At 38.4% G+C, this 22,869-nt stretch overlaps 6 protein-coding genes and 1 long non-coding RNA gene across 13 annotated transcripts; 3 read left to right on the forward strand and 4 right to left on the reverse strand.

The window, feature by feature from the left end:
* Positions 1–53: 53 nt before the first annotated feature.
* LOC124408125 (mediator of RNA polymerase II transcription subunit 1) lies at positions 54–7,866 on the reverse strand. Of its 2 annotated transcripts, none has more exons than XM_046884843.1 (9): positions 7,654–7,866; positions 7,073–7,212; positions 6,852–6,985; positions 6,594–6,729; positions 6,257–6,476; positions 5,965–6,190; positions 5,605–5,836; positions 1,113–5,473; positions 54–123 (listed from the first exon to the last, which is right to left on the reverse strand). In XM_046884843.1, the coding sequence occupies exons 1-8, from the start codon at positions 7,712–7,714 to the stop codon at positions 1,697–1,699; spliced, it is 4,926 nt and encodes a 1,641-aa protein (XP_046740799.1). In that variant the 5' UTR covers positions 7,715–7,866; the 3' UTR covers positions 54–123; positions 1,113–1,696. The 2 variants fall into 2 exon arrangements, with proteins under 2 accessions (XP_046740799.1, XP_046740798.1); XM_046884842.1 differs by having other exon boundaries at positions 7,073–7,215.
* Positions 7,003–22,593, reverse strand: LOC124408126. Of its 3 annotated transcripts, none has more exons than XM_046884847.1 (5): positions 22,176–22,442; positions 20,666–22,099; positions 20,485–20,608; positions 20,099–20,335; positions 7,003–7,019 (listed from the first exon to the last, which is right to left on the reverse strand). In XM_046884847.1, the coding sequence occupies exons 1-4, from the start codon at positions 22,303–22,305 to the stop codon at positions 20,107–20,109; spliced, it is 1,917 nt and encodes a 638-aa protein (XP_046740803.1). In that variant the 5' UTR covers positions 22,306–22,442; the 3' UTR covers positions 7,003–7,019; positions 20,099–20,106. The 3 variants fall into 3 exon arrangements, with proteins under 3 accessions (XP_046740803.1, XP_046740802.1, XP_046740800.1); XM_046884846.1 differs by lacking the exon at positions 7,003–7,019 and adding an exon at positions 22,449–22,593 and having other exon boundaries at positions 20,022–20,335; positions 22,176–22,368; XM_046884844.1 differs by lacking the exon at positions 7,003–7,019 and having other exon boundaries at positions 20,022–20,335.
* On the forward strand, positions 7,509–16,947 carry LOC124408133. The gene is made up of 3 exons (XR_006929398.1): positions 7,509–7,520; positions 13,743–13,747; positions 16,759–16,947. It is a non-coding gene; the product is annotated as an uncharacterized LOC124408133 (long non-coding RNA).
* LOC124408129 (mediator of RNA polymerase II transcription subunit 15-like) lies at positions 8,677–13,480 on the forward strand. Of its 4 annotated transcripts, XM_046884852.1 has the most exons (6): positions 8,677–8,734; positions 9,071–9,123; positions 11,112–11,592; positions 11,865–12,034; positions 12,166–12,712; positions 12,808–13,480. In XM_046884852.1, exons 1-6 carry the CDS (start codon positions 8,692–8,694, stop codon positions 12,921–12,923), a joined length of 1,410 nt encoding a protein of 469 aa, XP_046740808.1. In that variant the 5' UTR covers positions 8,677–8,691; the 3' UTR covers positions 12,924–13,480. The 4 variants fall into 4 exon arrangements, with proteins under 4 accessions (XP_046740808.1, XP_046740809.1, XP_046740810.1 ...); XM_046884853.1 differs by lacking the exon at positions 9,071–9,123 and having other exon boundaries at positions 8,721–8,734; XM_046884854.1 differs by lacking the exon at positions 8,677–8,734 and having other exon boundaries at positions 9,072–9,123; positions 10,500–11,592.
* Positions 12,999–14,478, reverse strand: LOC124408132 (intraflagellar transport protein 22 homolog). The gene is made up of 4 exons (XM_046884857.1): positions 14,395–14,478; positions 14,089–14,258; positions 13,823–14,022; positions 12,999–13,745 (listed from the first exon to the last, which is right to left on the reverse strand). The coding sequence occupies exons 1-4, from the start codon at positions 14,443–14,445 to the stop codon at positions 13,576–13,578; spliced, it is 591 nt and encodes a 196-aa protein (XP_046740813.1). The 5' UTR covers positions 14,446–14,478; the 3' UTR covers positions 12,999–13,575.
* On the forward strand, positions 15,094–16,947 carry LOC124408131 (3'-5' ssDNA/RNA exonuclease TatD). Its single transcript, XM_046884856.1, has one exon. The coding sequence runs from the start codon at positions 15,437–15,439 to the stop codon at positions 16,373–16,375; it is 939 nt and encodes a 312-aa protein (XP_046740812.1). The 5' UTR covers positions 15,094–15,436; the 3' UTR covers positions 16,376–16,947.
* LOC124408127 lies at positions 17,139–19,869 on the reverse strand. The gene is made up of 5 exons (XM_046884848.1): positions 19,724–19,869; positions 19,451–19,643; positions 17,935–19,374; positions 17,739–17,859; positions 17,139–17,612 (listed from the first exon to the last, which is right to left on the reverse strand). Exons 2-5 carry the CDS (start codon positions 19,578–19,580, stop codon positions 17,387–17,389), a joined length of 1,917 nt encoding a protein of 638 aa, XP_046740804.1. The 5' UTR covers positions 19,581–19,643; positions 19,724–19,869; the 3' UTR covers positions 17,139–17,386.
* Positions 22,594–22,869: the final 276 nt, after the last annotated feature.

Consider the following 22,869-nt stretch of genomic DNA (forward strand, 5'->3'; position numbering starts at 1 on the left):
ATACCCCACTTGATTACATTTCTCATTCAAAATTATCTCAATGCAACGAGTGTTTCTTTTTTTTTTTTTACCAGAAGTAAGGCTTAACAACAACATTTATTATCAAGTCTTATACATACATTTCTTATACTCATTATTGATACAATAGAACCTCTTCTCTATACAATATAATTTACGATTTACATACTGTATAAGTTGTATTTTTTTCTTTTCGTTAGTTTCTTTGTATTTCGTTTTGCATTCTCAACCATCAGAAGACAAAAACCAAGAGATGAGAATTATTGTTCACTTGATTAACATTAACGGCATATTTTAAATGAATCCTAAATTGAGGTAAATAAAAAAGGAAAATAATAATAAGTCCGCAGATGAAGCGAGATAAGCTAATTACATAAGGTAGTACTAATAAATTAATCAACATATATGATACTACTAATGGTAATGAATTTCAATGTCTCCATATTTACAAATCGTGCATCATGAATGACTAAATGTTAATCTTATTATTGTTATGACATGAATGGTGCATTTAATAAAAAATAAATAATAATATTGTAAACATAAGTTATAATTCTATTTTCTTATTGTTACCCCCCTTTCCTCTATTATGTTTAATAAAATATCCTTCATCTCGTGGTTTTTATTGCTTTAACAGAAAATTGGTATTCTTTTTTCAATGATACTGTACAATTCAACATTATTATATTTTCGTATTATATCATGATGAGTAGAATGTGGTCCAACCAATAAAAGTCTGGTCTACATTCCATACCCAACCACTTTACTTCTCACGCCAATATGTGTCTGTGCAAATATTACGTTTGTACCAGTCATTAAATTACTCTTAAATTACAATTAATCAGAATTATTCATCATCTTTTCCCCATACAATGTCTTTCTCGGAATAACAATTAGTGTTTCATTTTATTTCACTTCGTTAATTCATAATTACCATTATGGCAGCACTTGATTACTTAAAGCTAATATCGAATATCGATTCTTGATTTTATGTGAGCCTGTGATGTGTATATATATGAGTTGGCGAGATAGGTATACATACACATACATACACACACACACACACACGCACACACAAATACACGTACGCACACACACCTTAGCTACAAATGAAAAGCTTTGCTGAAATTTTTCAGCTAAAATAAATGATTGACTTCCATTTTTCTGTCCAGCAGTATCTGGTAATACCTGATCCAAATACTATTTGAAAATCAGTTAGTTTCGATTCTAAATTTACATGGCAAGCGGAGACTTTCACCATTTGACGATACAATTCTATCGATGGGCTTAAGACAATCGTAGTTCCTTTCAACACTGGCACTTGATGACTTATTTGCCGCAGACATAGATTCCGAAAATGATTGTCTAGGAGAATAATGGGAGAATTCTGCGTCCGAATTGCAAAACTTCAATGTAAAGGGAGCTCTTTACGTCAATACCTATGCAAGTGCACTTTGGTCACAGATTATTTAAAAATTATAGAGAATGATTCTTTAGTAAAAAAAAAAAAAAATAAATAAAATTTGTAAATTTATTTTCAAGAAATAGATTACCTATTAATCATTCAGCACTTGAGAATTCTAACTGTGAAAGAGGACCTGCTCTATATTGGTTAAATCTTTAATCTGGACCAGAATATCCGTGAGTAATAATTAAGTAGCTAAATTTTAAGTAACCTTCATTTGCCTATACCGACAAGTGCTTCGTCCATTAACTCGTCGTCGGTTATACAGGGAGAGGCGGAGTGAGGAGAAGGCGGTATAACTCTTGGAGAAGGAGCAGGACTTTTTACAATATGAACACTGACTGATGGACTTGGAGGAAAGGTGGGAGGTGGAGGTGGCGGTGTGTTCCTTCGTACAGGAGCAGCTTGCGCCATAGCTCTTTCAGGGACAGTAGTCAACTTCGGTACTTCTTTAGGTGTAGAAAAGTCCAGCAGCATTTCAGCAGCCTCTTGAGAGGATGGTGGCGGTTTTATGGTGGTATCAATTGAGACGCTCCCTGGCTTTTTCTCCTCTTTGTACTTATTCAACGCGGCATCCGCCGGTTTGGTGCTCAAATTGAGACTCTCAGTACCGCTGTTTGTTAGAGGATAAGATTTTTGTGTCGATATGGGATCGGTTTTTGATACAGTGTCATCTTTGCTGGCAGCATTCAATGGAGCACAGTTGAGAAACTGCGACGGTCTGTTAGCAATCTCTTTAATCTCTCTGGATTCAGTATCTGCTGGCTGCATAGACAAATTAGTCGGAACGTCAGAATCATGAGGACTGACAGTGGGCGGAGGCATAATCAAGCTTGGACTGCTGTTTGCAATATTAACAGGCATCAAAGCAGTGCACAAGTTATCTGGCTTTGATTGAACCTCCCTTCTATCGTCCGTTGGCTTTGCATTGGACAGAGAAACAGCTTGGGTTTTCGCAGTATCTGGTTTACTATCTAACAGTTTGCTTACGTCAGCTCTATTATTACTAGTATCTGATATCGACAGTTTGTCGACTGGTTTTTTATCTACATCTGTGTTAGTACGCGCAGACAATTTTGGTATCTGAAATTTGGTATCCAGTTGTTTCATCAGTCCCTCGACAACAAGTTGAGGCGGTAGATTAGGTAGATTTGACATTGATGCATGTGCTGCCAATAGTTTAAAAGCTCTTTCGCTCTCGCTCTCTTCCCGCAATGCCGATGGGCTGGAGGTTTTTCTAACGTCTGAACTTTTAGAACCAAAAATATTCTTCTCCCCAGATTTTGGTGGTCTAGGTTTTTCCCTGTTACGACTCAGGTCTGTTGCACCTGAGCTATTCATCTTGGGGGAACCAGACGACTTCGCTGAAATACCCTTTGCTAGTAAACCACTAGATCCTGAGTTAGATCCAGAAGCGGATTTTTGAACAGAAGGCACTTTTTGACCAGCAAGATTCGCTTTGTTGCTGCTGTTCCCAGATCCTGAACTGCCAGGCAATTTCGGGGGGACTTGTTGCTGTGGTTTCTTAGACGCAGGGCCCGAATTCACTCCTGGTTTAAGACCAGTATGTGTCTTTGGTGACCCATTGCCGGAGCTGGAGGAAGATCCTGATGAAGATTTGAGATTTGGACTAGACTTAGAGTCTTTTGTCCCTTTTTTATTGATCGTGATTTTCATTTCAGAACTATGTTTTACCATGTATTCAGCTGGATTTTTAGTATCCACAGGTGTTTTGCTTCCGCTTTTACCCTCACCAACTTTATTAGAACTAACTCGATCCTTTTGACTACCCTTAGACCCCCCGTTACCATCCTCTGTACAATGTTGGGCATTCTTAAGTTTGTCAATAACGGCACTAAGTGAGCCTTTTCTATTCCTCGCTTGCTGTTGAGCAGTAGCTGATTTTCCAATATCCGAGCCACCAGAGGGAGGCGTGCTGCCTCCACTGCTCGGTAGAGACGGAGGAGTCTCGGCGCTAGGATTTAAATCCAATTGTTTTAACTTTGCGCTAGACGATTTCATTTTTGGACTCTGGTGACCCGACCCGCTAAAAGTCAGAGAGGATGCTTTCCTCTCTTTATCTCTATTGGAATCTTTATTAGAAGACTTTGCTTTTGGCATACCGTCGCTACTCTTGCTTGATGGTGAATTAGCTGCAGATTTTAAAGCTGACATGCTGGGTTTTCCGGCACTGGCTGAGCTCCCGTGTTTTGGTGATGAAGTACCATGTTTTGGGCTGACACTCGCCGGTATCGTCGTATGTTTAGGGCTATTGTAAACAGGTGAATGTTTGGGACTTTGTATTGGTTTGTTAACAGGTTGCTTTAGGGTAGGGCTCGACTTTCCAACAAGAGCTAACGGACTAGTATGCGTAGGAGACGGACTAAATTTTCTGAGCGTAGCTGCAGGTGACGAAGGTCTTGTTGTCAGATTTGGAGGAGATTCGGTAGGTTTAATACTCACCGAAACAGGTTTTGACAGAGGATCTGGCTTCAACGGTAGCTTGTCGGGAGGTCCCATAGGACTGTCTTCTCTCTTCCGTTTTCTCTTCTTCTCTAGTTTATTTTTATCCTCTGTCTTATTTTTTGAACTCTTCCTGTCCCTACGCTCATCTGTCAAGTTTTTTGAAGCCGGACCGGCAATCGGAGTGATGGTGATCGAGCTAGGAAGGCTAGTTTGCGGAGACGAAGCTATAGGTATAATCTCAATGCCGGGTCGCCTTTCTAGCCCCATTCCTGTCAATACAGAATTATAATTTGATGATTGTGCAATTCCGCTGCTGGAAATAGGCGTTATACTAACTGACGGTGGAACCAAATTTTTATTGTCCTCAAATATATTAGGGCTCTTCTTGTCTTCGCGTTTCTTAGACTTTCTCTCCCGCTTCAATAGTTCCTCGACATCTTGCAAGTCGTGAACTTCAACGATTTCACTTTCGTTCTCCATATCATAATCTGAGCTTTTATCAGTCCCTAAAATATCAGCAGGGTCTAGATTAGACAAATCGAGACCACTCGCAAGACTAGCAGCGGAAGTTGGTGTGGGAGTTCTAAGCTCGTTTGGATTATCTCTACTAGTAAGTGTGCCTAAAGGTGTCGAATCAGAACTAGAACTTTCCAAGAGGATTTCGCTCATCTCCTCACCTTTCCTCTTCGGACTTCTCCACAGCCCGTCAGCTGTTTTTCTTTTTCTCGCTTTCTTAGAAGGTCGCTCTACTAACGGATTAATCAAACCTGCAGAGTTTTTAGCTTGACCAAGAAGCGCCCCAAGTTGCAGAGGATTTAACATAGCAGTGGTTGTATCGGAATGGCCGGAAAAAGACGGAAAACCGATACTATTCTCCGTTCCGGCTTCTAAAAAAGACTGCTGCGACGATTGTTGCCTACCGATACCTCCGCTACCGTTCAATCCCGGTTCTTGCTTGATCTTTACATCTCCACTGTTGAAATCTGGCATACCCGTACCACTGTGTCCATTTTGGTCTCTGCCAGGACCGAGATTAATATTATAATTACCGCCATTGCTATTCATTGCGTTAGAATTAGCAGGATTCCTACCCTCCCAAGTCTTTATCAACGTTCTCATTGTTACAGGGATGCTAAGGCATTTCTGCAACACTTTACCAGCCAGTTCTGACGAAGACTCGCTGTTGTTCATGCTAACTCCGTATAATTTACATTTCAAGCTTGATATGTCCGAGAGATCGAGTTCTGCAGTTGCCATTGTTTCTTCAAAGGGGTGCTCAAGGCTGACCGAAAGATGTTGCCAAGATAAAGCACTGACCTCAAACATCACCGTGTGTTCAGGGTCTTGCCGTGCCATCGGTCTAACGCAGCTTGCAAGTAACGAATTGAAAAGTGCCTGCTGCCTGAGGTACACCAGGATCTGGGGAACGTGGGCAGGATGCGTAAATGGAATGCTGCTGACCAGCACCCCTTCCATATTCCGGTTTTCTGTCATGAAATAGCAATGCTGCTGATCCGGTAACGTCTGTTAACAAAATACTGGATGAACATGGCATAATATGTAAAATGGATCGTATTCACGAGTAACGACGAGTTTAGAGAAAGTTTTATGATTTCACAAAAAATCTGTTTGACTACGGATCATTTTGAACTCACCACAAAAAGGCCTTTGTTATTGTGACAATCCAGTCGACCATCGCTTGCGTGTTGTACTACTAGACTTAATAACGGATGCGGAGATGAAATATCACCACATTCTAGTTCCGTCACTTTCTGTATTCTGTGAACTAATTCCAGGCACATTGGCATCTTTTTCGCCAATTTCAAAGTGAAACAAGCAGGTAACATTGAAGAATTTGTTCCAGTTAATAGAGCGTATGACGGAGTGCTACAGAATGAGGAAGAAAATCAAGTGTTAAGTTAAATTCATGTCGACAATTTGTTGAATTAGGCGTGTGCGGAGACAGTGATGTAATCGCTATTCGTATGAAAACTATGTCTTTAAAGTAGTCTAACCTTTTTCCAGCCGGTGTTTGATTAACAGTGATGATACTGGAGGTCGGTAGCTTATGAGCCGTCGAACCTTCCATACAAACTGTGACAGAATGACCAATTTTCCGGGAGATAATAGCCTCAGAGCTGAGGATATCACAGCTTCGATTTCCCTGGTCAATTAGGTCGTATGGTGAAACGAAATAAGTTAGTTTCATTGCGTGGCCTCCTTTTCTCCTCTCCAAAATTCCTGAATTAATAAAATGGGATGTTTAATCTAGTATAAGAATAGGTAAACAATAAAATAAACACTAACCAACAGGGCTTTTGTGTACAAGATTGAAAGGTTCCTTCATAAAGGTCTGTAATTGGGCCAGGATACCCAAGTCTGCTTCGAGGGACTGCAAAGCACTGAAAGCCTTGCATTTGACTTTTTTTTCAGCATTGAGCTGATAGATAGAGGCCAATCCTTCCAGTTGAGCCGTAAAGTCAACAAAATCTCCTCGGGACAAACAGGTGACCAATTCTTCGCAACTCTGTCGAATTATGTTTATCTTTATTACTTTTCGCAGCATTAGATCTAGTTCAGATAACTCTTTTTCATTAAGATATGTCATAAGAGATTAATTTTAACTACTAAAACAAATTTGTACCTGCTGCTCGTTTTTCCCTTCATGATGAATTTTTACATCTTTGACAGCACCAGTTGATTCCAAAAGAACTTCAAGATAAAACATATCCGATGATATAAACAGTTGTGTACCAGAAGTCCCCAACATGAATTTGAGTCTGAAATAAAACGTTCAAAATACGATGAGTATAAAATTCCGAAATAGCAGCACATTGGTTAAGTTTTGCAAGGATTGAAAATCTATGAAGATGTCACACGAGAAATTTGGAGAACCACTTACCCTAACTGCCTCGTCAGACTTTCTAGTCGCTCTACCATAGACTGCAAAGATGTGACCTTTATGGAATGTTGCAAAGTATCGAGGCATTTCTGTAGTTGATTTTTTTCAACACTATCAAGGGCGAATCTTTTATCCTGTGAATATGGTAGGTACAATTAAATTAATCTTCAGAGACGAAGACGTTTTCATTAAAAACTAACATCGAGTGGAATTAAACCTACCAGCATGGCCATCCGCAGATTCTTGGCAATTTCAACGAAGGATTTGAAGGAAGCAGCCTTTGAACGAAGCTTCTCCATAAGGAGCTCCATTTGCCATTCTTTTCCCTTGTCCACCGCCGGGCTACCACCAGCCCCTGGGGCTGCTGGAAAATTCAATTGATTTTCATTAAGATTTTCGATCGAATTTAAGAGGTACGAGTAATAAAACCAGCACAATTGACAGCTAATGACAATAATGACGCAGGCATAAATTTACACGAATGCTTGTGTAACAAAGGTCTGTCCCATAGTAACACATAACTGATAAATAAGCATGTCACTGAACATTATGCACAACTCCTGGCAGAAAAACACAGCATCAGATAGGGTTTTTGGAAAACGAGGACGATTCACGTAGGTAAAAAATGAGTGGAAAAGATCACGCGAATTTGTTATTGTTCAAACGTGTGTGTGAAATAGCGTAGCAATCAGCGTAATCAACTAATTTCGTGTCCCCCACCAAAGCGTACGCATGTACTCTATCTCGGTCAGCATCGGATGAGCCGTGGATTATCAAACATGGATCTGATCGAAATACTTACGAAGGCCCTTCTGAGTGTTCCCCGCATCCATGTATCCTTTTCCGGATAACACGGATGCCATAATACGCTTTAAACACCGTTTCTTTATCCGCGCGAGGTCAACACATTTTACATTCCAACGGCAGCATCTTGCTCGCTTGCTGCTTCACTCCACTTAGCTCAGCAGACCTCGCTTTCCTAACCTTTGCGCCCTCTTTGCATTAGACCTTTGCGCATCGCGCGTCGACCTTTATCGAATCAGCTGATCAGTCGATATAGCCGTCTGCGATAATCGATCTATTGACTACTCCGACTACTCCTCGCGAATCTTTACGGGGATACCCGAAGGTAGATTATTTCGGTTGCGTTCCGAAATTAGCTCCCAGTGCTATCAGCAATCTCTTATCTCTTTTGCGCTGCGGATTTTGTGACTAGTTCTGTCTCTGTCCTAGGGAGTTTTCAGCACTGCCAGCTAGTTTCGGAATGCACCCGACGTTGACGCATATAATATCCAAATATCGAAACCAACGTATCTCAAACGCAAAAAAAGCCTAACAACCCCGTTCTTTGCGAAATTCTAAATTCAAACAATCAAATACTTTTTCATTTGATCTGGAAATAATAAAATGGCATGGACTGTCCGAAATCACAATAGTAAAATCTACAATCTGCGTGCGGTGCCTAAAATTTTTATTTTTTGAAAATGTATTCTCTGCGAAAATTCTTCATAAACAGATCATAGTTCGTTATATTTATCACCAAATAAGTATTGTTGAGATTAGCAGTGTACTTCCGAATATCTAACTATTCGTCATTTGGGTAACATTTTACTTCACCCGACTTCCCTTCTCTGTTGATCTACAACCATAGGTATTCCAATTTCCACACTTCCACAGTTACTTGCAGTCACTGCCAGTCACTGCAGATATTGACGCTGCGGTTGCGACAAGACGCCATTACCCGTGGAATTGGAATTAGATGTGATATTATTTACCGTTTACAATAAGTTATTGTGGGTAGTTTACGACTAAACAACAAACACTAAACATCAATTCCGCAATGTATACCAGGAGCAGGAATAGTCAGGGTAATTACCCAAATGGTAAGTCATTCTTGGTAGTTTCTTTTTGCCGAATCTGAGCGGCATACTACAAAATGGATGACGCCAAATTTGTCTTTTTGAGTAAATGTCTGAGCTCGAAGTGACGCTCAACCCTCGCTGTAGATCTAGTCACTCAAATACTACACAGTACAGATCCGATTGTATAACATTCGCGACTTTACATAGATCCGACAACAATAGCCTTTGATTTATTGAATATTCGAGTACCTGTGTGGTTATTGATTTTTATTCGTTCGTAATTATTTGCTGAAAATAATCCAACCAATTAATCGAAAGAGAAACCCTGAATAATGCTAGCAACTTCCCAAATTTCAGCAAGGGCACAGTCGGGAAATCTACATTCTGGACAAGGATTCCAGAATTCAACGGTAAATACTTTTGTCTACTGAAAATCAAAATCAATGAAAATAATTTTTACATCACTATTTGTAAATTATCTATGATTAAAAAGCTCTTCAAATTACTTCGAGTTCCTTTGGATGAGTATACTTTTATAACTTATGTACCATAATTGAACAATTATAAATTTAATAGACAAATTTTGTATCATATATGTGTAACACTCTAAAACGTTTAAACATCGCAGATCTTTTCTCTTGCAAATTCAATTATTTCTGTTTCTACTCATAATCACTGAGTATTACATATACAAGGTTGTGCACTTCTCGAGTCTTTAACTAATTTCTAATAAAATAAACAATCAATCCCATTGGAATTTACTAGCAAAGATTTAAAATGCCTAAATGGCAAGGTATCTCGACAGATGTTTATTGTACCTTGAGAGCATAGATGTATGAAAAATTATTCACTTTAAAGTATCGTAGGTTTAATGCAACGTTATTTATTATTTGATAATGAAAGCTTAAAAATTTTACGGTGTAGGCTTGATTTTTCCTTATCTACTTCTCTTCTTCTCTTTTATTCGGTTCGCTTTAAGTTTGTACAGGAACACAGGCTGAAAGACTGATTGGACAAGCTGTAATTGAATATCTGAAATATTTGAAATGTTTTGCAAGAATCTTTGAAAGTATACTTTTTGCTAGAATCATATTCCACTACCTGGAATATCAATATGGAATTACCTACACATTAGTTACCTACCCATGCAAATAATGAGGTTGTAGAATCACCATAGAGTGAAGAAACAGATCTCATTTTAAGGCCAAAACTAAATTGGTAGCAGTAAAAACTGCACACATATATGTTATACATACCTGTTATTCAATCTCTTTGGCATTGTAGATGCTTGCTATATCTACTTCTTTGCATCATAGTAATTAATTTTTAACAATTAAATGCTACTGTTAATGGCAACAGTTAATTTTTATTTTTAACAGTTTGCTTTAATCAATTTATGAACTGTGCCATTTATTCTTTAGCACTATAGTCATCTCTAACAGAAGTTTTAGAATTGAATTTTTTCATTTTAGTTCTAAACTATGCAGTACATGAATTTAATTGAGATTTTTTTATTGCCACTATTAATCATGTTTCCAATTCCAATGAATTTTTTTTTTTTTTTTTTTTTTCATTATCTAAAAGTAGTGATATTGCTGTCAGTACTGTTTTTATTGAAAATGAATGATCATCGCTGAAAAACTTACAAAGTACATTTGTACGATCAAAGAAGTAGGTTAGTACTATTCCTGTGTTCCGGTTTCCAATTATGATAAAAGTGCAGAAGTCCGCCTTTATTTGCATGTACTAATTAGTGGTTCCCATCTTCCCCTCTCCTGCAAAGCAGGCCCTAGTAGCTATACAACAATACCGAGGAGGTGCGCCCCGCCAGGGGCAGGATCGCCAGTTGCCCTCATAGCATAATGCATCCTGAGCCATTTCCTTATTGATTCGTTCTAAACTCATGTTCTGAACATCTTGGCGATACATGGTTTTTTGCATCTGTTCTATTCCATTGGGTGATGCTACTGACAAGATATAAAATCATAAGCATAGAATGAGAACATGTTTTTACATTGTACTCGATTCGAGTTTACCACCACAAATTTTACAAACTACTCGCTGTTCTGATATTATGAAATTCTTCATTCTTATTCAGACAGGACCAAATGCAATTTTTAATTGGGTAAAAATTATCAGAGATAATTTGTTTTGTAAGAAAGTGCAAAAATTTGTGTATCTCTTGATGAATTACATTGATGTTGTTTTCCAATAGCTGGTCATGGTTTAGTTATGAATTGAGAAACGTCTAGCACTGTTTAAAGGAATATCGGCAGGTGTAAGCTATAGGGGTAGCGTCAGATTACGTTTGAATACGTGTGCGACGTCGGGCCCTGGTGGGGTAGCACAACCGCAGAGGTTCCTTGTGTAGTGGCGAGACCCACCCTATGATTTACAGTATTCGCAACAAGGGAATTTTCAACCGTCTCAAATGTCGGGACAGAATCAGCAGGGAACTTACAAGAATAATCCGGTGCAAAACTCGTCGCAGTTTAAACTTGCAAATCCAGTACATCAACAACAGCAACAGCAACAGCAGCAGCAGCAGCAACAACCAGCCAGAACAACGCAGGCCTCTCAGCCTCCAAAGACACAGCCAATTACTCAGGCATCACCTCAGCAGCAGCAGCAGCAGCAGCCTGCCACTCCGCAAACTCCACGTCTGAAGCCAATCCTGAAACAACCATCGTCCACTCCACCAGCAGTTACGAGTGCTCCTGTTATCGCTAGCAGTGTACCTGCTGCACCAACGCCTGTAACTCAGGCGCCACCTCCGCCACCTGCTAATAACAATGAGATTAATACCGAGGATACTAAAGAAAGTATGGATATCGACAATCCGGAACAACCGAAATGGAAACGTGGACGGGTATCCGGATGTAAGTATGAATTTGAATTTCTTAGTTTTCAGTTCAGGAAAATTATTTTTCTTTTACTGGTGTAAGGAGTTATGAATTGACAACTAATGATGAAAATTCACTGCGCAAATTTGAAAGTTGTACATTAGCTACATACTCCAAAGGTTTATTTGTCGAGTTGTAGCAGTTGAACGACTCGTGTGAAGATCAGGACTGATTGATTGTTATTTTTCTGAGACTTTTATCGATTTTACACATAATTTAATATACTCACTTGAAACATGTTCGTTAAGATAAGGTAAATAAGAAGCTGAAGCGGCTTAGGATGAATCAACGACTGAGGAAGGCTCTACAGCCTAAAAATGCAATTATGGTATTGAATGAAATGAAGACTGGAGTACAATTCACTTTTCCGGAGTCACAAGCAGCCATGCCAAATTCACTATTCGTAGTGCATGCCGAGGTAAGTTTGCACCTAGAAACCGGCACTGGAAAAAACATTCACTAATATATTATCCAGTGATCATCGGAATATTGGATACCTGCACACAAACATTCACAATTATTTTGTGTTATCCAAAATTTTAATTACAGATTGACGGGAAGACTTATGTTGGCCAAGGATTGTCCAAGCCACTTGCCCGACAGAATGCTGCTGAGAATGCATTGAAGTGTTTGCTCCTTGAGAAAATGACAACAGCCACAAGTAAGGCACGAATTGATGCAGAGTCGGACGGGCAACCGATACAACCAGAATCAGTTCAACAGATTCCACCTGTCACAGAGGAAGGCAACGAAATGGCAATTAGCCCTCCGGAAACAGCTACTGAAGAACAAGACGAAGTTCCCTGGAGTTCTTTGGCTAGTTTTGCTCTATACAAGCTTTTTTTGGAGTGGCAAAATCAGGGCACTGTAGTCCCTGTACCAAGACCAGGTGTCTCTGCTGGGCGTGGTAAGAAGGAGCCAAAGGCTCCGGTTCAAAAAGATTTACCAGTCAACGCGATCAACATTCACCCTGTCATGTTGCTCAATCAAATGAAGCCTGGCTTGACATATGTGGAAGTTAATCGTACCGGAAACCCACCAAACACAATGTTTACTTTGGCTGTGGAAATTGATGGAATTGAGTATCCTGGTTCTGGTAAGAAATTTCGTAATGACGGATTCGCTGAGTATTCTGCTGTATTGATCTGATTCGTTTATTTTTCACGATAGTAACAAATCTATTTTTTACAGCCAAGAATAAAAAGGATGCTAAGAAAATGGCGGCTAAAACAGCTTTGTCAGCGCTTTACGGTTTGATATATCCTGAAGAAACAAAGATGGATCATACAGAAGACATGATGTGTTGAATTCTTTTACAAACATCTTGTTGAGGTGATTCGATTTTCCATTTTACACTTGACTCTCTTTTTCTTTTGCTTGGCATCGACGTTTATGTAGATTGTAGAACAACTCTGTGTTCATTTGACACCAGAGATTGTTCAAAACGTGAGTAGTACAAAGGCATTTATGTTAATACCAAATCATCCGTTAAATTGATCCACTTTTATTCTGTTTATTTGCTATTTTATTAGCAAGTACTCTACTTTTATTGCGTTACTTTAAATTTTAACACAAGAAAGTATTGAAATTAGGTACGTATTTTATCGAATACGATAATATTACATACGATATATAATAATTAATAGCTTAAGGACACCTAATTCTTGCGATGTTCAGCATAGAATATTATCATTGTGCCGAAACCTGCTTTTACTTTTCTCACATCATTTTCTTTTGGAAAAACTTATTTCACTCATTTTTACCGCTCATTGACAAAGATAATGTATTGAAATGTAATTCATTATACTATTAATTACTGTTGACTGTAAATCACATATTAATGCCAAATACAACTTACAACAATTAGGTGTTTCATAATTCACTTACCTTTACATTCAATTTAGTAATTTACTTTCAACTATTCAAGTAGTAACGCTAATTCAAGTTTAAATTTTCCTTTTAAGCAGCAAACAATATATTATCCCGCATAAGAATCATTTCTTCCTGATCTGTGTGCTCTTGCAAGTTGCTGATCAAAGTTCCCAAAAACGAATGAAAATCAACTTTTAATTTATTAGCACCTTCCTCAGTATTACAGCTCACTTGTGATATTCGAGACAACTTAGGCGCTGTAATAAAACAAGAAGTTGTAATCAATAAACAGTTCACATGAGAAGAAAAATGAAATCACTATGTTATTGCTTACACATCTTTTTAGGAATTTCGACACTGTTATTATCTTGATCGTGATGAAAGATGACACAATTTGTTGGACCAAGCCCAGTTTGATTAACGAAATAATCGTACAATTGTTCCAGCTCACGAACATAGTCCTGCGATTTGCCGTTGTGTACAAAAATCACACCGCGACTTTTGTTTCTTACGGCTGGCCAACAGGTCTCAAATCTGAAAAAAGATGAAGAGCCATAGATGTACATACACGATGCATCACAGGAACACCGGTTAATTTACCTGTGATCTCCACTGCAATCCCACAATTCTATTTCAGCTTTGACAAATTTATTCCTTACATTGATGCTTTGCGTTTCAAATTCAAGGATTCTAACACCTTTGGTAGGCCTGTGTTCTGATGAAATTTCTGTTGCATCCGCAAGAAAATTTGATATTGTAGTCTTGCCGCTCTGCAAAATGTATGAACGATAAATATTTAAATTACAACACTTTTTTTGGCCACTAAACATATCTACATACACAATATGCGCACCAAAGCAAAATTTGAAATAATGGTACTACAAAAGTTTTGTTTCAAAAACTCACTCCGACTGGTCCTACTACTACAATCTTCAATTGCTCAACGTTGCTCATCATTCAAGAATTGTCCACACAGTCTTTCTGCGTCCATACAAATTAGTATTCTGTTGCCATGGTAACCAGTAAGTCGCAACAATTGCCGGACGATATACATTTCACTGCGAATTTTAATGTTTTCCTGATACTATTTTTTTTTTTTTTTTTTCCAAACCGCCTTTCTCACCGACCAATCAATCACTTAACATTTTTTGATTGATATATTACGTATAAAGAAATTTGAACTAATAAAAATATGTCTGGGAAAGGGGGCGGCTATTCATGAATCCTCGCGCGAAAGTTCTGCGAATCTAATCCTTATTTCATTCCTGTAAATCGGAAAAGGTACGTAACCTCTTGCCAGCATTTATTAGTCTAAGCTTAGACATCTGAAGCGTGGTTTTAACGAACGAACGTCAATCGTGACCCTTTTCAAGGGGATTTATCGAAAGATAAAAATAGCCCTCGCGCGGCGCGTGTGCGTCACAAATCAGTCCAAATCGTTACACTTCATCCGCAGCAAAGGCTGCAATAGTCAGAGTAAAATGACTGCATACGATTGGTCGCAGAGGTTTAAATGACACTTTCAGGCCAATCAAAACCGCCGACGATTTTGGCCGTGAGTCGACCGTCAATTGCGTATCTGCCTTGACTCAATGAAAACAGGCGAAGGGGTTGATCACACACACGTAGAGGGGGAGGCATGTATCGTGTGCAGTCCACACAACACTGGTTACAAATGAAATACGGTAGAGAAAGCATTAAGCAACGTGTTCGGGAATTAGAGATTACCTCATTGTGGTCTGATCTTTGTTCGTAACAAAAATAGTGCAGTAAAAAAGTCAACTTTACAGCTGTGATCATCGGTTCTTCGCTATATGAAATGCAAGCTAACGTGTTCCGGTAATAACATAATCATAATAACCGTAGTGAATTGACAATTTGACTCGGTCCAATTAATCTTAAATTCTTAATTTGCACGTTAAAAAAATATATACACAAATAAAATAGCATGGCCGAAAATGCCAGTGGATCTTGCACGGAGTCGCCGAAAGCATCCTCAACGGCGATGACACAATGCTATGAGAACTACATACTCGTTGATGTTGGCGCTAATCTAACAAATAAAAAGTACAGTCGTGACTTAGACAGCGTTATACAGCGGGCAAAGGATGCCGGTGTCAAGAAGATCATGGTCACCGGAGCAAGCATCAGATCCAGCAAAGAGGCACTGAGACTGACGAGAATATACCCAGGTACCTTGTACTCAACGGCAGGAGTTCATCCTCACGATGCCAAGTCCTGGGAGGACGACGAGACGCTGCAAGAGCTCGAAAGTATTGCCAGTAATCCGGAGTGCGTCGCCATTGGGGAATGCGGCCTAGACTACAACCGTGACTTCTCCGACCCTGAGACCCAGCGCAATGTGTTTCACAAGCAAATCGAACTTGCCTGCCAGCTCAACAAGCCATTGATAATCCATGAACGAAGCGCCCAAAGCGATGTACTGGAAGTTTTGAGTCATTACTTGAACAGGTTACCCCCGGTTCTTGTTCACTGTTTCACTGGGACGGCGGAAGAGGCCCAGCTATACCTGGACCAAGGATTTTACCTCGGAATCACTGGTTATCTCTGTAAGGACAAATCAGACAGTGGAGTCAGGCAGCTTTTGGAAGGGGGACAGGCTCCTTTGGACAGAATCCTTGTTGAAACGGATGCTCCTTTTATGTACCCAAATACAAGGGCTAGCAAACTGCCTTCTCACGTCAAAGACGCTTTGACGGAGCGCTCCATGACCTTCCTTCATCGGTACTGCACATTTCAACGTAACGAGCCATGTGCTTTGCCTGCGATAGTTGAAATGGTTGCAGCATTCATGCGCAAGTCGCCGGAGGAAGTTGCCCTAGCCACTGCCTTCAATGGTTTGAAATTATTTGGACTCAATCAATGATGATTTTTTCTCTTTTCAATGCGTCACTCAGATTTTCTTCAAAGAGCGGAAAAATGGTGCTAGGAATACGGTGCTCCAAAATGTATTTCTCCTTGTATCAATAGGCAGCTTTTAATCTGCTTCTATGAAAACAGCCAATTTATTTCCTATCGTATTTATTTCTCATTTGTATGTGTGCATTCTCTCATTGGATACCCTTCAACTGTACGATCGTACAGTTTCGATCTATCCGTTACTAAATAAACTTTAGACTTTGACCATTTGAGATATTGCAAGACTATTAAATTATCCGTAATAATGATTATATTCGACAAGTATTTCCTAAGAAATGATTTTTTTTTTCGTTTCTAAATTCTCTCATTATTCCTAAAGCCAGATAGGAGTCCAAACTCTTTCTTCACAGTCATGCAGATTTTGACACTTGGCTTGTACGTATGTTTTATGCTTTTAACCAATTACAATATGCTATTTTTATCAATCGACAAACTTGTCGAGTAGCAATAGATTGACGATTATATTCCTGTTGATATATTATATATTTTGATATAATAAACTGTTATACATCAACATCTCACTTTTTCATTGGAACAGCTTACTTTGGTTCATTGTATATTCCTTCAAAGATAACATTCCTTCCTTTCAAAACTTACATCTATACAATTAGGCATCTTGTTTTTCCATTTTCGTTTTTACATTAACTACCGTGAAGATGTCACATTTCATTTGGGAGAAACTGATAATTTTTGTAAACTTTTCAATAATATTTGTTATTCATAAAGATTTTTATTACATTCTCTAAAAATCCGATGAAAATTCATTCTGTTGCAAACCAGTTAGACGTAGCAAAAGTAAACTAAAATCTTTCATTACGAGCAGACAAAAATTCATTATCTCGTTTACATTTCTGAAAACAGTTCAAAGTTTTTGAAACCTACATTCAATAATAGCGTCAGTTTATTTTGATTCTGTTATTTATAAGAATTACATGATAATAGAAAGTCACGCTACTTATCAAATGTTTGTTGATGTCGATACTTTGTCGCACTTTAGGCTAACAGCTTGCACAAGATAGGGAATTTTCTGGTGATCTATAAGATTATCCCACATTAGTGAACTTATGGGAATAATCATGTGTCCTGTATGTTTTTTTAAAGTTTTAAGCAGCAATCTCCAAGGTCCTTTTAGGCGATGAGTATTAATACTGTATGCATGGTCAGGCAAACTGAGCACCATGATGCTGAAATTACAATAAAATTGTTGAATTGTCAAATAATTTCGGGAATAGGAGATACATCTTTGTTTTCTGTACGAGTTAATGAACACTTTCTAAGCATTAGTAAATATTTAAAATTCCTATCCTTACAGTTGGCTTTCAGGAGGAAGTGGAAGTTCTTCTATGTACGTTACAGGTTTGTATTCTTGTGCCTCTTGTAGCGAATTCAACGCAACTGGGTATCCATCTTTTCCCATTATCAGAACGTGATCTGAAACGAAAATGAAATTTCTTGATATGCTCACAGCTTTGGAATATATATTCTAGAAAAAGATTCTGGTCTTACCGATATAATGCCCGAGCCTAGTCCTTAGATTAGATGTAACAAATTGTGAGCCACCCATAGCTTTTTGTAAAGCAGGTAACAAAGAGGATTTTTTGACAGATGGTGTATTGTAACTTATGGCAATTTGCAGTAGATATTCAGGTGGAGATTGTCCGACTGAGGTAGAACAGAGTGTCTGTATGCTTTGATACAACAGTAATAAATTCCAACGCGTCTGCGATTTATTTTTGAACATTTTTGCTGACAGGAAATTTTCGCTAAATACTTCTTTTATTACTTGTGAGTTATAGCAATCGAATACTGCCATACTAATGGCAAAATCCAGAAGTAAGTCTGACGATTTGAACTGATTATTGTCCAGAATCTTTAATACGATTTCTTGCATTCTCTCCCAAAAGATAGGCTTGTAATCTGCAATAGCCAGGGATATAACCAAAGCCTGGATAGAAATTTCGCTACATTTGATCAAAACATCAGGGTTTTGAAAGCATTCAACAGCAAGATAATCGATTAATCGGATTTGTGCATGGCCCATATTGGACATTACTTTGAGTATGCTAACTCCTTCTTCAAACTCGATATTTCTGGCAATAACAGCTCTTCCGCAAGCGTCTATAAGCTCCTCATTATAAAAAATCTTATTCTCATGAAATACCACTTGTTTATACATTTTGCTGAGAATAATTTTAATATGATGAATCCGAACGCAGCTCATATGCTTTACGAGAAATTGTTGTACATTTTGAACTAGTTCTTCATATCCAGGTGGAAAATACCGGAGATCGCACATATACGTGAATATTTTAATTGCATATGAATTCGTCATGTCCTGTGGTATTTTGCGTATGCAACCGACAACATTTTCTATCACTTCATGATGATCAGATTTGTTGCGTAAAAATGCAAGCGCGTATGTCAAATCACCAATATCCTCTTTATCAAACATATTATTCTGCAGTCGAATTTCACACAATAATGGCACCGCGATCTTAAGAGCATTTGACAATGGACTGCTCTCGAAATGCTCCAATTGATATTCAAGTTCCACCAGACGATTAAAGGAAAGATCATTCAGGGATTGTCTGATTACTTGAAGCAGAGATTGAGATATCAAGCTGGTGTTTAAAATGTCAATGTATGTAAGAGTCTTCAAAATGTATACAGCGTCGTTTACATTCAAGGATTTGATATCATTTAACAGAACTTTACAAAGCTCAAGAAATTCGGCCTTCTTTGCAATTGTCGAATCAACTTTGCTCTCCTGCCTCTGCTTAGAAGCCAATATCTTGAAAGCTGCTAACGAGTGTTCAATTTTCAACAGCGGACGATATTTGCTAACAATTTCAAACAGTTCTTCTGTTGTTTGCACCGTGGCTAAGGCCTGTAAAACCGCATCGCTATCGCTGGCTCTAATCGACGGCTGCTGATTCGATCTGTAATCTGATATTGTAAGACACAACTTTTATTCCTTAGAAAACAGTATTGTCAAAGAGTTAAGTGAATCATGGAACTGTACCTTTTGAGTACGAAGCGTAAGAGAACGAAGTATTCGAGGTGTACAAAAACCTGGTTCTATTTGGTAACGAATTTCTAAGATTACTGGTAGCTACATGAATCCGGAACATCAGTCTTCCAGTTTTGTTCATGATTTTTACCGTTGATGTCGATTATCAACACTTGCGTTCGTATAAAAGACGCGCGGTTTAATGCTGATGAAAATTTGTAGGTTAGAATCCGCTATATATATAATTTCAGTACTAACGAAACTGTTTACAGAAGTAAATATTACTTGAAGAATAATAACGACGCGAAGCAACCAATAACGGCACGATATCCAATAATTTCCTTTCTCTCATCACCAGAAATACCTGAAGAAAATAAGCCGCAGTATACGTGCGGAAAATCAGCTGTTTTCATGAATAGCTGGGAGAAAGTTTCGACATTGGCCAACATTATTGGGACCACTGTCGCTCATTTCGTGTCCTTGTTTATCACATGCATTACATGCTAGATCGACAGCGATGATTTGAACACATTTATCTCTTCCTAGAGAGATCAATGATTAAATAAGTCATGGTTGCAGAGGATAGGAAGGCTGAATTTGAGAAAGATGGTTCTTTCTTTTTTTTCGTACAATAGTTAAATATTTTATATAATAGAGTTTTACACTACTTATGATACATTTGCGGCCTCGGACATATAGTCACACTTTAGGCGAATAGCTTGCATGAGATGTGGAATTTTTTCGTAGTCTCGGAGAGCATTCCATGTCGTTAAATTTATCGGAACAACCGCGTGTCCCGTTTGTTTCTCCAAAGTTTTCAATAGCAAAATCCAAGTGCCTCGAAGATGTTGAGAATTATGTGCATATGCCGCGACAGGCATTGGTTTCACTATAATGCTGAAATCGTGAATTTATCTTTGCATCATTTACAGTGAATGATAATTTATTTTATGTAGCTTCATGTGACTTTCACAAATGTGTGAAATCACTCTCAAAGTGGTTACAGTTTCTCAGCATTTGAAAACCGATAAAAAAAATATCCTTACACTTGGCTCTCAGAAGGCACTTGAAGATCTTCTATGTACGTTATAGGCTTGCATTCATTCGTCTCTTCAGATGACAAATTAAGCGAAACAGCGTATCCACCTTTTCTCATTATAACGATATGTTCTGAAACGAGAAATGGATGAATTGGAACGTTTTTGAAAATTAAAATTGCTGTCTTACCAATATAATGCCCAAGTTTGGTCCACAGGTTACGTATGACATACTGTGAGCCACCCATAGCCCTCTCTAAAACGGGCAATAAAGAAGAATCTATGTTTAAAGTTTCGTTGACTTTCATGGCATTTTCAAGTATACGTTTCGGTAGAGATTTTTTTACTGGGATTGAACAAAGGGTGTGAATGCTTTGGTACAATAACAATAAATTCCATAGTTTCATAGGTATCTTTTCCACTTCTGCGGCTACAAGGAACCTTTCACTGAACACTAACTCTAAAATATCTGTGTCAAAGCAATCCAAGATTGCTAAACCGATGCTTAATCGTAGAAGATTATTCAAGTTATGTAGATCTCTATGTATGATCTTTAATATGATTGGTTGCATGGTGTTCCAAAACGTTGGTTTATAATTGAAGGAAGCGAGGCTTATCACGAACATCATGATAACTTGTCCGTCATATTTACACAAATTCTCTAGGTTTTGAATGCACTCAGCTGTGGCATAATCCCTCAATGGTATGTGCATATAGTTGAGTTGCTGCAATAAATACAATATCAGAGTACTTCTTGAAAATCCCTCATTTCTAGCAATGATTGCATTTCCAAAAGCGTCCATAAGCTCCGCATTACGAAAAATTTTATGCCTAAGACATTTCCTATCTCTCATCATGCGGACCATACCATGAATATCATCAAACTCAACACAGCTCATATACTTTATGAGAATTTGTTGTGAATTTTGAACTGCTTCTTCGTATCCAGGTTTATGATACTGGTGCCTGCACAGGCTTCGGAATCTTTTAACTCCATACGAAACCTTCCTGCTCTGTCCTATTTTGCGTGTCTGACTGACAACATTTGCTATCAATTTATTACGACCAGGTTTATTGTGTAAAAGTGTAAGTGCGGACGCCACGTCAACAATATTCTTTTTATCCACCACAATATTCTGCAGTCGAAATTCACACAATTCTGGCACCACGATCTTAAGAGCAGTTGACAACGGACTGCTTGCAAATTCCTGCAATTCGTGTTCAAGTTCCACAAGACGAAGAAAGGAAAGATCATTCAGGGAATTTCTGATTACTTCAAGCAGAGATTGAGATATCCAGCTGTTGTTTGAGATACCAAGGTAATTAAGAGTCTTGAAAATGAATACAGCGTCATTTACGTCCAGGGATTTGGAATCATTTACCACAACTCTACAAAGCTTAAGAAATTCCGCCTTCTTTGCAATTGTCGAATCAACTTTGCTCTCCTGCCTCTGCTTAGAAGCCAATATCTTGAAAGCTGCTAACGAGTGTTCAATTTTCAACAGCGGACGATATTTGCTAACAATTTCAAACAGTTCTTCTGTTGTTTGCACCGTGGCTAAGGCCTGTGAAACCGCATCGCTATCGTTGGCTCTATTCGACGGCTGGTGGCTCGATCTGTAATCTGATATTGTAAAACACAACTTTTATTCCTTAGAAAACAGTATTGTCAAAGAGTTAAGTGAATCATGGAACTGTACCTTTTGAGTATGAAGCGTAAGAGAGCGAAGTATTCGGGGTGTAAAAAAACCTGCTTCTATTTGGTAACGAATTTATAAGATTACTGGTAGCTACATAAATCCGGAACATCAGTCTTCCAGTTTTGTTCATGATTTTCACCGTTGATGTCGATTATCAACACTTACGTTCGTATAAAACACGCGCGGTTCAATGCTGATGAAAATTTGTAGGTTAGAATCCGCTATATATATAATTTCAGTACTAACGAAACTGTTTACAGAAGTAAATATTACTTGAAGAATAATAACGACGCGAAGCAACCAATAACGGCACGATATCCAATAATTTCCTTTCTCTCATCACCAGAAATACCTGAAGAAAATAAGCCGCAGTATACGTGCGGAAAATCAGCTGTTTTCATGAATAGCTGGGAGAAAGTTTCGACATTGGCCAACATTATTGGGACCACTGTCGCTCATTTCGTGTCCTTGTTTATCACATGCATCACATGCTAGATCGACAGCGATGATTTGAACACACCGTTACAATTTTCATCGCAAATAATTAGACATTAAGCCGCATCGTGGGTACCAGAAATTAGCTGTATTCAACTCGCATCAGTGTTGAATGCAACTACATTGACAATCACGTCATAAGTTACACCGTACCGTAAACTTGTGCATCTAAACAAGAAAATAGTTAGATAGAGTTAGA

The sequence above is a fragment of the Diprion similis genome, chromosome 7 (genome assembly GCF_021155765.1).
Source record: "Diprion similis isolate iyDipSimi1 chromosome 7, iyDipSimi1.1, whole genome shotgun sequence".
NCBI classification, from domain to species: domain Eukaryota; kingdom Metazoa; phylum Arthropoda; class Insecta; order Hymenoptera; family Diprionidae; genus Diprion; species Diprion similis.

Bases quoted from the DNA above. Each gene is read 5' to 3' on its own strand.
- LOC124408125 (XM_046884842.1), bottom strand. From the start codon at position 7,714: ATGGCATCCGTGTTATCCGGAAAAGGATACATGGATGCGGGGAACACT. The intron at 7,216-7,653 runs GTAAGTATTTCG...TGAATTTTCCAG, and splicing joins GAACACTCAGAAGGGCCTTC to CAGCCCCAGGGGCTGGTGGT. The intron at 6,986-7,072 runs GTAGGTTTAATT...CCATATTCACAG, and splicing joins ATCTGCGGATGGCCATGCTG to GATAAAAGATTCGCCCTTGA.
- LOC124408129 (XM_046884852.1), top strand. From the start codon at position 8,692: ATGTATACCAGGAGCAGGAATAGTCAGGGTAATTACCCAAATG. The intron at 8,735-9,070 runs GTAAGTCATTCT...CCCAAATTTCAG, and splicing joins TCAGGGTAATTACCCAAATG to CAAGGGCACAGTCGGGAAAT. The intron at 12,035-12,165 runs GTAAGTTTGCAC...TTTTAATTACAG, and splicing joins TATTCGTAGTGCATGCCGAG to ATTGACGGGAAGACTTATGT.
- LOC124408132 (XM_046884857.1), bottom strand. From the start codon at position 14,445: ATGATGAGCAACGTTGAGCAATTGAAGATTGTAGTAGTAGGACCAGTC. The intron at 14,259-14,394 runs GTGAGTTTTTGA...TACATTTTGCAG, and splicing joins TAGTAGTAGGACCAGTCGGA to AGCGGCAAGACTACAATATC. The intron at 13,746-13,822 runs GTAAGCAATAAC...GTTTTATTACAG, and splicing joins CGAAATTCCTAAAAAGATGT to CGCCTAAGTTGTCTCGAATA.
- LOC124408131 (XM_046884856.1), top strand. From the start codon at position 15,437: ATGGCCGAAAATGCCAGTGGATCTTGCACGGAGTCGCCGAAAGCATCC.
- LOC124408127 (XM_046884848.1), bottom strand. From the start codon at position 19,580: ATGAACAAAACTGGAAGACTGATGTTCCGGATTCATGTAGCTACCAGT. The intron at 19,375-19,450 runs GTACAGTTCCAT...TTACAATATCAG, and splicing joins TTACGCTTCGTACTCAAAAG to ATTACAGATCGAATCAGCAG. The intron at 17,860-17,934 runs GTAAGACCAGAA...TTTTCGTTTCAG, and splicing joins TAGGCTCGGGCATTATATCG to ATCACGTTCTGATAATGGGA.
- LOC124408126 (XM_046884847.1), bottom strand. From the start codon at position 22,305: ATGAACAAAACTGGAAGACTGATGTTCCGGATTTATGTAGCTACCAGT. The intron at 22,100-22,175 runs GTACAGTTCCAT...TTACAATATCAG, and splicing joins TTACGCTTCATACTCAAAAG to ATTACAGATCGAGCCACCAG. The intron at 20,336-20,484 runs GTAAGGATATTT...TCACGATTTCAG, and splicing joins GTGCCTTCTGAGAGCCAAGT to CATTATAGTGAAACCAATGC.